The sequence below is a fragment of the Heloderma suspectum genome, chromosome 3 (genome assembly GCF_057233095.1).
Source record: "Heloderma suspectum isolate Gila_16-S chromosome 3, 16-S_ref, whole genome shotgun sequence".
Taxonomy (NCBI): Eukaryota; Metazoa; Chordata; class Lepidosauria; order Squamata; family Helodermatidae; genus Heloderma; species Heloderma suspectum.
The window spans coordinates 121,599,342-121,613,440 of NC_139460.1; the positions used below are offsets into that span (position 1 = coordinate 121,599,342).

General features: G+C 43.3%; 1 protein-coding gene across 2 annotated transcripts in view; it reads left to right on the plus strand.

The window, feature by feature from the left end:
• OCA2 (OCA2 melanosomal transmembrane protein) overlaps nt 1-14,099 on the plus strand; it is a 287,533-nt gene that overhangs the window by 188,571 nt on the left and 84,863 nt on the right. For both annotated transcript variants that reach the window (XM_084841774.1, XM_084841775.1), the window contains exon 18: nt 1,888-2,015. In XM_084841774.1, the coding sequence (XP_084697900.1) occupies nt 1,888-2,015 (128 nt within the window). The remainder of the gene's footprint in view (nt 1-1,887; nt 2,016-14,099) is intronic.

The following is a 14,099-nucleotide window of genomic DNA, read 5'->3' on the forward strand; positions in this document are numbered from 1 at the left end:
TAAAACTTAGATTCTCTGGTTTCTCACACTCTGCTGACAACACAGTATAGTATAGTGGGGAGGGAGGTGGTGAGACTGTCAGACAGTGACGTGAGGGATGGACAGCAGGAGGAGGAGAATTAGGAAGTGAGTGAAAGGATTGTGAGGAGTCTAGTGGGGAAAGAGGCAGCCAGCAGGAAGTGGGACTGTTGGGCAGCAAAGTGATCTATGGGAGGAGGAGGAGAAGAATCAGGAAATGGATGGAGTGGGTCACAAGGGGTCTGGTGGGTACATCAGGGGGATTTCATGGGTGCAGGTGCACCCACGGCTGCTGCGTTGCTGACCCCTGATCTATCTATCTATCTATCTATCTATCTATCTATCTATCTATCTATCTATCATCTATCTATCTATCTATCTATCTATCTATCTATCTATCTATCATCACACAAAATGGGCAATATATATTGCCCTTCCCTAATATCCAGCTGAGACGTAAACTTGCAATTACCATGTGCACTCAGCACTGTATGCCATCCCACTGGTTCCTTCAGGGACTTTCATTGTATATTTTGCAAGGCTGGAATTTTCATTTGTGAACCAGACTTTTCTGAGTAAAGATAATGCTTCTGTCTAGATGCTGAATACACCAAGCCACGCTATTGGCTCTCCCAAATGGAGAATGATAGTTGTGCAAGTGCAGCTGCTCGGTGTTTAATTTTGGTTCACAGCAGGGAAATTTGGTACTGGGTTAGATGCAAAGCTAGGACAAATTTAATGCTGCAGCTTTTCCTATGGTGCTCACGCCTCTGATAGGGCATGACAGGCAGACATTCAACAGGTCTAGTATGGAGATGCTGAGATGGGAGACTTCCCACTTGCTGAATTAATGCTAGATATTAAAAGCACAATACTGTTAATTTGGTCTTGTTTAACTTCAGAACTCACACCAAATGGGTTCTAAACACCCTGGTGGATAACTAAGCTAAGTCCAAACAGGCAAACATAACTACAGGCTAAAAAGTAAATTGAAATGTATTTAATGCTTAAAAAAAAAAAGAAAATTACAAAATTAAAGGAAGTAGTTGGGATGTCCGTTGCTGTGAAATCCAGGCCTTTTTCGCCCTGACGGATTCCTGTGGCACCCCTGACCTGGCTTACATTTGCAAGGTGAGCTGGAGTTTGTTCCCAAAATCCAGGAACTTTTTCAGGATTTTGCGGTGGGGGAGGCATAAAAAGCAATTAGCATACACTGGGGCTGCAAATTACACAAACGTCAGCCATAATTTGTGCAAATTGCTTTACACAAATAATGATAAAAGATGGAAATCCACGAGCTGGCCCGACTTGATGAAGATCAAGTTGGGATGGCTTGTGGGAAAGCGAGTCGAAGTCCAGGGGGGCAAGCTGACTAAAGCTTGGCGAGTTTCACCCCCTGGACAGATTCCTCCAACATCCCTAGAAAGTAGCGTGGCGGTTATGTGAGTGTTAGAAACTTTCTCTGTCATGACACTCTGCCAGAAAAAAAGACTGCAAGCTTAAACATAGAGGGTTGGATCCAGATGTAGGTGCATGCAACTGGCTTGCAGAAGCAGAGTTCCCCACTTCCTCCATCTCTCTGAAAAGGCTGCATGGAGGGTTGGGGGACCCTGCTGGGTAGAGTGAGCTGTGGTACAGGGGAGACTGCTGAAAATCAGCAGAGGCATCTTCTGTGAGTGGAGCCCTTCCATTCATGGAAGACAGATCCTGGATCCATCCCATACCATTTCTGAGTACGTGCTATTGCATAACATAACCATATTTTTCATCTACCCACAAAGAAAATGATGAATTGTTGATGAATTGCGTGTAGTTGGCTAAAAGTGTATAAGGGTATTCCTGATACATATTTTTTCTCCTTTTATGCAGGGTGGATTGCCATGTTGGGAGCTGTATGGCTTCTCGTGCTAGCCAACATTCATGATTTTGAGATGATTCTGAATAGAGTGGAATGGGCAACTCTCCTTTTCTTTGCAGCATTGTTTGTTTTAATGGAGGTAAGAAGTTTTTAATATATTTTTTTAAAAAAACTTTGATTTGTGCGTTGTTGAAAATTTTAAAGTTTTTTCTAAGGTTTTAACTAGGGTGCAAGAATGAGAGTTCAAATTCACTCAGAAAAGGAGATTGTAAAAGGCAATTACTTTGAAAGGACTGAGATGGGAAAGCTACTGTTTTGTTAATATGCACTAGGAACATGCATCTTGGGGGTACATCTAGGTGCATCCAATGCACTAGGGATATGCATTAGATTCAGATGAAAGCTTGAGCAGAAGCAGGCCATTCTGTTCTGGTTCTGTTGATTCCTGAGGCAAAGCAGGCTTTCCTCTGAGGCCAACAAAACTGAAGCTGCCCCAGAACAAAGTTTTGTCAGTGCCTCATGTTTCAGAGATGCACCATATTTATATCTCCAAATAGCATATTTTGCTTTCATTTCTTTAAATGGTGCAGGGGGTGCAGGCAGGGCGGGGGGGAGTGAGTGAGTGAGTGAGTGAGTGCAGTCGAGAGACTGACAGGTCTACTTTCTAATCATAGGGTACATTTTACCAGTGGCTTCAGTCACTGTGCTTTGGGGCAGGAGAAGACCATCTCACTGGGACTGTGAATGGTCATTCTTCCAACACCATGAGGCTCCACTATGCAAGAAGCCTTTAACTGGTTTTCAATAATCATAACTCCTTAGCCCCTGCACTGATCTTTCTGAAACTTTTCAGGTTTCATGCCTGAGGAATTTAGGGATGTACAGACTGTGTAAAATCCGCTCCGTCTGTGTTTTGCGGATTGTCAGGTGCCTTTTGTTCTATCATCCGCCCACAGACGGATGCGAATATTTTTTTTGTCATGCAGAAAAATACGTAAACAATTACATAAATATTTACATAAGTATTTACGTAAGCATTTACATAATTTACCTCAGTATGTAACATTTAGTGTATTGTCCCCCATTCCATTCAATGTTTCCTCAGCGGAAATGTATATATTTTTCTATGGAAATATATGCGTAAATTTTGGGAAAGTAAAAAAAAAATCATCTGAAAGTCCACAGTCTCCACATGGCCTGAGGGGGTCACTCCGCAGTGGATTCCTCAGGTCAGATTCTTAGAAATCCGATAGGGATGTACAAAAGTTTCACCACGGATCTTGGGGAGGCCGAATGCCAGTGCATTCGGCCCCCCGAAATCGGTGGCGGAACGGGCCGCCCTCCCCGGGACGGGACTTACCTTGGGCGGATCTTCCTGGCGGCTGCGGCGGCTGCGGTGGCCGGTCTTCCGACTGGCCGCCGCTGCCGCCATTTCCAGTTTTAAAAAAAAAAAGTGATAGGCTACATAAATGTAACCTATCATGGCTAGGTTAAAAAAACCCCCGTGATAGGCTACATAAATGTTTACATAGCCTATCACGGCTGACTTTAAAAAAAAACAAAAACGCGCGTACGCAAATGGCGGCGGCCATGGCCGCCGCCATTTGTGTTCCTTATTTTGGCACGTCTTAATTTACGTAAACATTTACGTAGACTAAGATGGCGAAAATAAGGGGAACGCAAATAGCATAGACGCTACGCTATTTGCGTTCCCCTTATTTTCGCTGTCTTAGTCTACGTAAATGTTTACGTAGACTAAGACGTGCCAAAATAAGGAACGCAAATAGCGGCGGCCGTGGCCGCTGACATTTGCGTACGCGCGGTTTTTTTTTTAAGTCAGCCGTGATAGGCTACGTAAACATTTACGTAGCCTATCACGGCTGACTGCAGGGATGGAAACAGAGGCGCCTACGGCTGCCGCCATTTGCGTCCCTGCTAGCCAGCGGCCGGATGTCCGGCTGCTGGCGGAGCTGGCCGGCGGCGCCGCAGAATTGCTGCGGAGCACAGCCGGCTGGCCAGGATTCTGGGGGGGGAGGAATGGAGCACCTCCCCCCCGGCGAGGATTCCGGGGGAAGGGACGGAATGCCTCCCCCCCAACCATAAACATAATTCGCGAAAGGTAAGTACCTTTCGTACATCCCTAAAATCCGAGCTCATTTTAATCCTTCTCGAATTTCTCCAGCATCCCTACTGCGGATACCTCTAGGATGTGTGGCAATTGCCACCTGCGAAACACAAAGGGAGGGAAGGAGAAGTGAATCAATCCTGCTCCCCAAACTGGAGAGCTCCTCTTCCACAGGCAGTACTGCACCTCTCCTTCTGAAACATTTTTTCAGCAAAACAAAACAAAACAAAACAGAGGAAAAAATGTAGCTACATAGATTTGAATATATCTGAAACATTACAGTTTTCTTACTTAGGAATACCTTGAAGTTCTCTGTTATTTTCAGAACAATGGCTCACAGGGGGATGTGGCCATTCCCTGCAAAATGTCAAGACAGTTCTTGCACAACACCCCCTGCCGCTAACAGTTAAGAAATTTGGCAGGCTTAATCCCCTCAGGAGGCACAATTATATATGCAATTTTCATCCAGTTAAAAATACATATTAATATAAAGGTGCAAAAATCCTGCACTTCTTTTCCTCTGACATTTGGCAGGCTTCATCCCCTCCCGAGGGTCTACTATGCCTGCAAATATCATCCAATTCTGACCAAGAGGAAAAAAAAGTTACAGCACAGCTGTTTTTGGATTTCTATGATACTCAATGGGAAGCACGAAGCATTGGATGTCCAAACCTTAGCTCAGGTTTAGTACCAAGTCAAAATGAACGAACTCTAAATCAGTCTGAGCAAAAGCAGGCTGCTTTTTGAAGTGCCGAAATGGAGTCCGAGTCGAAGCGGGAGGTCCGTGCATATCCCTAATATGTATATATACTACCATTATGACAGGTGGACTATGTGTGGAGGGAGGGCTTATATATGGCAAATTGCCATCTATGGGGTTGCAGTCAGACTAGGTGAGGTTGTCCACTGTTGATCCTGATTGGGGCCCCCCGCAGCTGTTATTTTTAAACTGAAAAAATCCGGATATGTTATATGCTTTCATGCATTTAGAGAGCAATCCTATGGAGAGCATTCCAGGGAACCTAGGATTGTTCAGAGTCCCCCTCTCAAGGCTGTAGACACTGTGAGGACCTTGGGAGGGGGACTCTGAATTCCAATTTTGCTCACAGCTGCCATGGAAAGAACTGTGCTGGCTGCTTCTGAAGGTCACAAATGCAGCCTCAGAGGGAGGGAAAAGGGGGTATTCAGGTGGGCAGGGAGGAGAGTGGAGAGGCTTGGATAAGAGAAGTCTATGGCCTCTACAGCCCCCAACAGTGCAGCTTCTCTGGATGGGCTCAATGGCCATCTCAAAGGCCCATCTAGAGGAAAATTTTGTAAAAAGAGGATGGAGTAGTGAAAATTGCCTCTGTCACTCCTCCTCCCAGCCTCTGTAATAAGGATGTTACAGAGCTTTCGTGATTGTTTGGTGCTTGTGTTCTGCCTGCACGGTGCAGACACACATGCATGTACACATGCGCACACACACACACACACTCTAAGAAATGGCATGTGCATTTGTAGAGATGGTGAAGCAAATTTCTTAGAATTTGCTCAGCAAATCTTTCAGGAACACTTACATACATCTCCAAAAGGGACAGGCTCTCTCTTCATTCTTATCTGTGGCTGGCTATGGGTCTCTGTGCTGGAGTCCTTTTAGCTTCCTCTCTAGTCTTCTAATATGAGTGGATGTACAAGCTTGTTTCTATCCTTTTTTCTGCTTTCAGGAAATAATATCTGTTTTTCTAGGCACTTATGCGGTCTTATATCCCCATCAAGGCTTCTTAATTTCTTTTAAGTAGTCTTCCCCAACCTGGTGTCCTCCAGATGTGTTGAACAACAGCTTCCATCATTCGCAGCTCACAGCCCAAGTTCAAAGAACTTGGGAATGATAGGAGTTGCAGTCCAACACAAATAGAGGATACAAGTTTGGGGAAGGCTGCTTTAATGTAGTTGCTGCATTTTACATCTTGTGTGATCGTATGGTTGAGTATTGTAGTCATAGTATCTTCTACCTTTTTATTTAGTAAAGGATTTGAACTTTATCCTTGTGTCTGTATCATTCATTTGAATACTTAGCATGGTATCATTAAAGCACGTTAATTGTGGGTTGTGGACAGAACTTGAAACATGTTACTATTTGGGCTGAATCTACACATAGCATTTATACTGTTATCATACTGTTTTCATAACTATTGGTACACATGACACCAGTGGGCACCAATTGTTATGAAAATGGTATGATAACAGTATAACTGCTATGTGTAGATTCAGCTTTGGTTATTATTGCTAGGTATTTGACTTGCTTTCAGCACACTACAAATCAAATTGAGAATAAAGCCTGTTTGTATCCCAGGTTTGTTTCTTGGTCACACTAGAGTGTGACAGAATGGGCCATTCCAGATGTAAAGAGGTAGTCTAGAGTTTTGGACTGAGCTGCCATCAATATGTGGATGACATCCAGTTCTGTCGCTCTTTGTCATCCAATACCAAGGAAGCGGTCAATACTCTTGAATGTTTCTGGGGCTCGCTAATGGGCTCGTTGAGGGTGAAGAAGCTGAGATGAAATCCAGACAAGATGGAGGTGCAATTGATCAGTAGAAAGTCAGGTTTGAGGACTGGGATTTAACCTGTTCTGAAAGGGGTTGCACTTCCTCTGAAAGATCAGGTGTGTTGTAGCTTGGGAGTGCTTCTTGATCCTGTGCTGTCCCTGGATTGCCAGGTGGCAATAGTGGCAAGGTATGTATAAGGGATGTAAAAAAAAATCTGCTTGGTGGGTGAAGTTCAATGAGTTTTCCTAGGTTCAGCTCCCTGGACTTCTTTTTGATTCCTGCTGCAGTGCCTAACTTGATTTGCAGCGAGTTGGGCCAGTTTGTGGATTTCCCAGGTATTTTGCACACACACCCCTTTGCAGGATCTGCAATTTGTGCAAATTTGGCAGTAATTTATTCAAATGGCAGAACCTATGGAAAAAATATGCAAAAAAAGTTCCCAGAGTTCGGGGGGAAAACCCGCAGCTTGGCTTGCAAACACACATCGAACCACAAGATTCTTTCGAGTAAAAAATGAACCGGATTTCCCAGCAACGGACATTGCTAGTGTATATTTGCACAATTGTTAGTGTGCCAGCAGTGACCTTTCTTGGGTCACTCTGACCTGGCAACAGTTATCCATGCCTTGATCATCACATCCCATTTTGACTATTGCAATGCGTTCTGCATAGAGTCACCCTTTAAGAGCCTGTGGAAGCTTCAACTGGTGCAAAATACAGCAGCTAGGCTGCTAACCAGTGCATGGTAACAAGTTCATATCATTCCAATACTGAAAGAGCTGCACTGGTTGCCAATTGTTTTCTGGGCAAATTAGCAATTGTTTTCAATTCAAGGTGTTGGTTTAATCTCCACTTACTAAGCAGGATATGAAACCAGGATCAGACGCAGGCCAATCTAAAATTGTGCAGGTGGAAACCGTAGTATAGAAACATTGGTTATCTTTAGAAAGTTTGCTCAATTTTGTGTTTACTTCTGGCATGTCAATAACCCAGTGGATCATCTGATGTAGATTTTTCAGTTCTTAGTGTAAGACATCCTGAAATCAATTAGCCATGGCTTGAAGACAATTTTTCAGGATGGAACAGAGTGAGTTACTGTGCTAGTATTTTAATGTACTTTTCTGTTTAACAGTTTCTAGTATGCTATAATTGCACAAGTTGTAAAACAAGCTGAAAGCCTTTCTTTTCTTTTCTTTTTTTGCCACTTATTGCTATTTCAGTCTATTGCTGCTAAAATTATTGGCCTTGTTTCAGTGTTCTGAAACTGCCACAAGGAGCAAGCGATGGACATGGATAGATGTCTTCTTTTAGTCCCCTATATACTTCATATAAACTTCCTTTAAAAAATGGAATGAAACATGGTAAAGCTTAGGATTCTGGAGCAAAGGATCTGGTAAATGTCTAGTTTTGGGGGACTTTCCTTAACTGACAAAAAGTTATTTGTATAACTTCCAGAACTGAACCTACAGGAACTAGTCTTGATGACATAACTACAGAAAAACTGTTTACACATTTCTTAGAAGTATATGTTATAGCATTTAGTAGATTGTATTATATCTTGTAATTTACTGACTCCTGGGTAGGATTCATTTCCAGACTGCAGATGCAGACTTCAAATGACAGTAAGAATAGCTGCAGTATATAATGATAGAATGTAGTTTTCAGGCAAAGCCTAGCAAGTGCAATAGCTCTAACTTGTGCACAAAACACTCCTGCCTATGGAGGAATTCTTGTTGACTTTAATAGGAGAGGTTAGGTCCATATTTGCAAAGAGGTGTACATGTGGAACTGTCCTCTCCACTGAAGTGAACAGAGAGGCTTGGGTCTGCAATAGCTGCATTTGTGCATCTGCTAGGGATGTACAGGCTGTGTGAAATCTGCTCCATCTATGTTTTGTGGATTGTCAGGTGCCTTTTGTTCCATTGTCTGCTCAGAGATGGATGCAAATTTTTTTTGTTCTGCGGAAAAATACGCAAATAATTACCAAAGAGGTTTTGTAACAATGTACATAATTTATGTACATTGTTACATAATTTACATTAGGATGTAAGATTTAACTTGTTCTCCCCCATTCCATTTGACTTTTTTCAGGAGAAACTGTATTTTTTTTACATTGTGTGTGTGTGGGGAAGATTTAGACATAAGTTAAACATCTTCTTCTCTAGCTCTAACCCGCACAGTGCCTTTCGGTAAGAACGGATCCCCATTACATGGATCTGATCTCAATCACATATAATTTGGCCCTTAGGTTACCAAGATGCAAGACCAGGGATGGGGAATATGTGGCCCTCGGGATGCTGTTGGATGCATCTCCCATTATCCCTCACCATTGGCTATGCTGGCTAGAGCTGATGGGAGTTGCAGTCTAACAAAATCAGGAGCGCCATAGATTCCCCACTGCTGGTATAGAATTTAGATTGGGGGTGGGCAACATGTGGGCTGTGGGCTGCATGTGGCCCCTACAGCATCCCAGTGCAGCCCCTGCCACCCCCCAAAATCTAAGGGGACTCCAAGAAGATTTAATTTTTTCTCAATCAAAATGGAACCCGGAGCTGCTATGGAGTGCCCAAAAGGAACTCTGTAGCAGCTACAGATACCATTTTGTTTTTGTTTTTAATCCCCCCCTGTTTTTGGCACCTGTGTGTGAGGGTTTGTGTGTGTGTGTGTGTGTGTGTGTGTGTAAAAACCATGGAGAGGTGGTTGGATGGGCAAAAATAGCCCCCAGACCTCCCGAAGTTGCCCAACGCTGGTCTAGATGGACAAATGTCTCAATACAAACAGCGGAATGAGCAGTATTTATTAGGTACAGTACAGGATCATTACACAGTACTAGTGCAGGAAACCTGTATAAGCATAATGACTCCTTGTTTCCAGCCAATCAAGCTGACGCTAACAATGAGAGAGCAGAGCTGCTAGAGCAACTTACTTTTGCAGTGGGGTGATGGCATGAGAAAGTGCATTTCGAGTGCTCCTGTCCATCTATTTGAAGTCACCTTTGCATGTGAATACTCTCTCTAAACTTGGTTTTCTGCTAGAAGTTTTGGCTATGCAACATTTTGCCTCTGATGAGACTGTATTACCAGCTGAGCCACATAAATGCCTTTCAGCTGAGTTGTTTTTCTGCAGATGCTCTGCACAGGACTGGCTGCTTATGTCTCCCAGTTGTGGTGAGGTTTTCAAAGTCATGCCTCATTGAGTATTCAGCCCATGTCTTAATGGGGAAACAGAGAAAGAAACTTCAACAGGTTAGACTACTGGGAATTAAGGTTATTTTGAAATGGTTATTCTGTCAGAGGCATCTGTGTTGTATATTCCCCCTGTCTTTTATGCCATTGCTGACACAATGTTTACTCTTCATTTTCTATGCTCTTTGGTCACCCATTGGAGCACTTAATACCTGAAACAAAGATAGGTGAATTTGGACCATGTACAAGTCCATGTTTTCTGAGAGACTTATTTGGAGGCTACGCTTGGCTGATTCACGTTTAGATGGTGGCTTGGGCCTGTGGGCATTTCACCTGTCTGCACTGCAGTAAACATGGAAAGCACGAACAGGAGATGCACATCTCCATACATTTTTGGTGGATGTATGTCATGGAGTCATGGCTCCTCACAACCTGTGGAACACCAGTGGACCCAGGCTGCACAAAGTGTGTCAAACGAATCACGGTTAAATGGAAAGGGAGTCCATAATCAATCCCATTGAATACCTGAAGAGGAACACAAAGTTCCTCATTTTTAAAGAAGGCAGGATCTATTCACTTTTTGGCCCAAATTGTAAGCTTTTTATTGAAGCACAAGTGAACAGAACTGAATAGGAAAATGAAAGTAAAACACAAGACCACTCTGAGGGAGGAATCTTTAGCTCCAATCCAGTGAAGTAAAGACTTAAAAGTTATCTCTAACATGTCCCTTTACTACAAAAAGCCTGGAAATACTGGATGTATGTGGCTACAACAGATAAACATTAGCAGCAGATATAAAATGGACAAATATCTGTTTTTTAATGTCAGTGGGAGCAATCCTATGGCCACTAGACAGAGTCTGGGAGGCCATAGGATATTTTGGAATCCTGGATCTGAGGCCAGAGACCGGGGCCTGACTTTGGACCCAGGAGTCCGAGCTGCGTGCCCCTGCCCCACCCCCTCGCAGCCAGCGTGGAGAGAACCACACCTGCTGCCTCAATGGGCTCACAAACGCAAGCTCGGAGAGGAGGGAAAGGGGGTGGTTCTATGGGTGGACCAGGGAGGAGACTGGGATGTCTGGCTTATGAAGAATCCTCCAGCTGCCCCAGCTCCTTCCCTCCTTCTCTGCAGTGTCCCAGCTAGATGGGCGAAATCATTCACTGAGTGAAAATGCAGGGCAAGAGGAGCACGGAGATGATGATCACCTCTGCACTCCTCTCGCCCAGCATAGGATGCCTGTTAGCCTGCAAGTTTGGAGGCTGATGGGCATCCCCATAGGACTGTGCTCTGACAGAGCAGTGTCTGAGCACCAGCAACATCAAACAATGCTCAAGAACATTCTGCCTGAGGGAAGAGGAAGGGTCAGCAATAGAATGTGGTAGATTAGTGCAGCTGCCTTGTGGGAAATGGATATATGCATTGGCTGGACCAAGTCTTACACTGGCCTATGCTGTTTTTAGTTGGTGAGAAGGGGTGCATTTCAAATACTAATTCGAAATAAGTAGATAGCCAGATTTTAAGCTACAGATCACTAATTACCTTATAAATATGGGAAATCTGAACAGTGGCTTTGGCAGAACTCCTAAGCTACAAAAGTGGGTTTACCTGAAACAGCCATACACAGCAGAGAGTCTTGTGGCACCTTAAAGACTAAGAATTTTATTCTGGCATAGGTTTCACGGACACTGTCCACTTCATCAGATGCATGAACTGTTAACCTCAAATTGACAGATTTATATACAAATGCTGTATGTGTGTGGAGTTGTGAACTGTGTGGTCAGAGGGAATAGAAATGCAAAAGGTTTATAACTTTTACATTTCCCTACCCAAGAGTATGTGGATATAAGTGTCACAATTTGAGGTTAACTCTTCATGCATCTGATGAAGTGGACAGTGTCCATGAAAGCTTATCCTAGAATAAATCTCTATGGTGTATGATGTTGTTATGATGTTCCTACTAGGGATGTAAAATCTGTTGTGTAATATCTGTTCTGTCTGTGTTTTGAGGATTGTCAGGTGCCTTTTGTTCTGGCATCTGCTCATTGACAGAATTGGATATTTTTAAATTTCCTGAATTTGTGCAAATTTGCATCTCTGCAAATCCACATTTGCGCAAATCTGCACTTAGGAAAATGCACAGATCTCCCCAAAATGCATGAATCCCCCTGCCCAAATATGCATATTCCCCCAAAATGCACATTTTCATGCTTTAGCCTATTGGGGAAGTGCACATTTTCAGCCAGTGTTTTTAAATGTTATGTTTCTTTCTATGCCTAAATTTGTGTAAAATTCCAGAAAGTAAAAAAACAAACAAAACAAAAATGGTCCTCAAGTCTGCAGAATCTGTGCAACTCAGGAAAAGCCTGTCCACTGCAGAATTCACAGGTTGGATTCATAGAAATCCAAACGCATTTGATTCCATTGAGGATTTCTCCAACAGCCCTAGTTCCTACTCATGGATTCCTATGTTCTTTTTAGTTTTAGTAGGTAGTGGGAAAAAACCAAAGAGCTAAAAAAACCAACAAAGGTTGGGCAGAGGTGCCTTTTGTTCTGTTGTCTGCTCATTGACAGAACTGGATTTTTCCTAATTTCCTGAACTTGTGCAAATTTTCATTTCTGAAAGTTTTCATTTGCGCAAATCTGCACTTATGAAAATGCACAAATCCCCCCATCAATGCATATTTCCCCTTTCCGTGGAAAAGGGCAGGCTATAAATAAAGTATAGTTTACCTCCTCGTGGTTCTCTTTGGTATACGAGTAAAAGTACTTGGTCAGCTGGGACTGTCTGGGTTATTTTCAGAGCTGGAACTTTGTGTGATATTCTAGTAAAAAATTAGATTTCAAGCAGTGATTTGAAGCAATATATCTGTTCGTAGAAGACAGCTGATGTGTAAACTTTGAAGTGCTGCTCTAAATGGGGATAAAATGTATCCTTACCTTTTGATTAAATATGGTCTCCAGTGTAGCAAATACAAATAAATGTATTTTCTGCCATGACTTGTAATTTATTTTACTTTTCCCATTATGCTGCATTTTGTGGTTAATATAACAGTGGGTTGGTAGGTAACAACTTGGTTTTGAGGGGTTTATTTATGCAAAGAAAGATACTCAAAAGTTATTCCAGAGTTGGTTACTACCTGGATTATGCCAAATGAACAGCTTCATACCATCTTTATTTTTCTAGAGCTCAAATTGGAATGTTTTAGTCAAATCTCCCAAAATTCTTGCTGTGAATTTTGAAATTTTGCCGAGAATTTAACCATGCTGAGGTGTACTTGCCAAATGAGATGATGACAATGGAAGTGAGGCAATATACCTCCCCACTAGCATTATTCAGGGCCTGGAACTCCATATTCTGACCCCCAGCCAGGACCATGTGCTCTAGAGGTTTTCTGGCCCCTTTAAATCCACTGGACCTTATGTAGTTTGAGCTGGAAGCCTGAAAACCACTGAAGAAGTGGATGAATTGAGACTCTGAAGCTTGGAGGAGAGTCTCAGAACTTTCAGACTCTGAATTGGGCCTGCCAGCACCCAAATGGTTCAGTATCCAAGATGTTCCCAGGCATGAAGGGAAAGCTTGTAACTTGAGGCTATTCAATGGTGTCACAGTGTGAAGATTTCCATTCCCTGTAACATTGTTTGTGAAGGGAATTTATTTATTTATTTATTGCATTTATACCCCGCCTTTTTTCCTCTTGCAAGGAACCCAAGGCGGCTTACATTATCCTCCTCCTCTCCATTTTATCCTCACAACAACAACCCTGTGAGGTGGGTTGGGCTGAGAGTGTGTGACTGGCCCAAAGTCACCCAGTGAGCTTCCATGGCCGAGTGGGGACTAGAACCTGGATCTCCCGGCTCCCAGTCCAACACTCTTGCCACTACACCACACTGGCTCTCACTGGCATAACTGAACAGAAGAGCTCAGTTATGCTGTAGACTCTAGCCCCCTTCATGTATTGAATGTGGGAAGATGGCTTCTTGTAAGTAAGGGGGAGCCATGTGGTGGGCCCCTCCCCTGAAGGCATGCACCTCCCGAACTCTGCCTGCCAACACTGGTGCTTTGAGTGTGGATGTCTGAAGGAAAGCCTATTCATATAGGTTTCTATATGGTCTGTGCAGCTGGTGTTCCAGATTGCATGGAAGCCTATGTGAGAAGGCTTATTCTCTTCAGGCATCTGTCCAGACTCAACACATAAATGTTGGGGGTGGGACCAGTGGTACAGCCCCTCTTCACATTAATCATGTGGAATCCCCTTTACATACATAATCAATGAAACAGGCCATTGGTGGATCAACATCTACCTTTCTGGGAGATTCCACTGGGAGCTCTCCCAGGCCCTACAAAGTCCAAATCACTCATAATTTGTATCTGTTGCCAAGACTTGC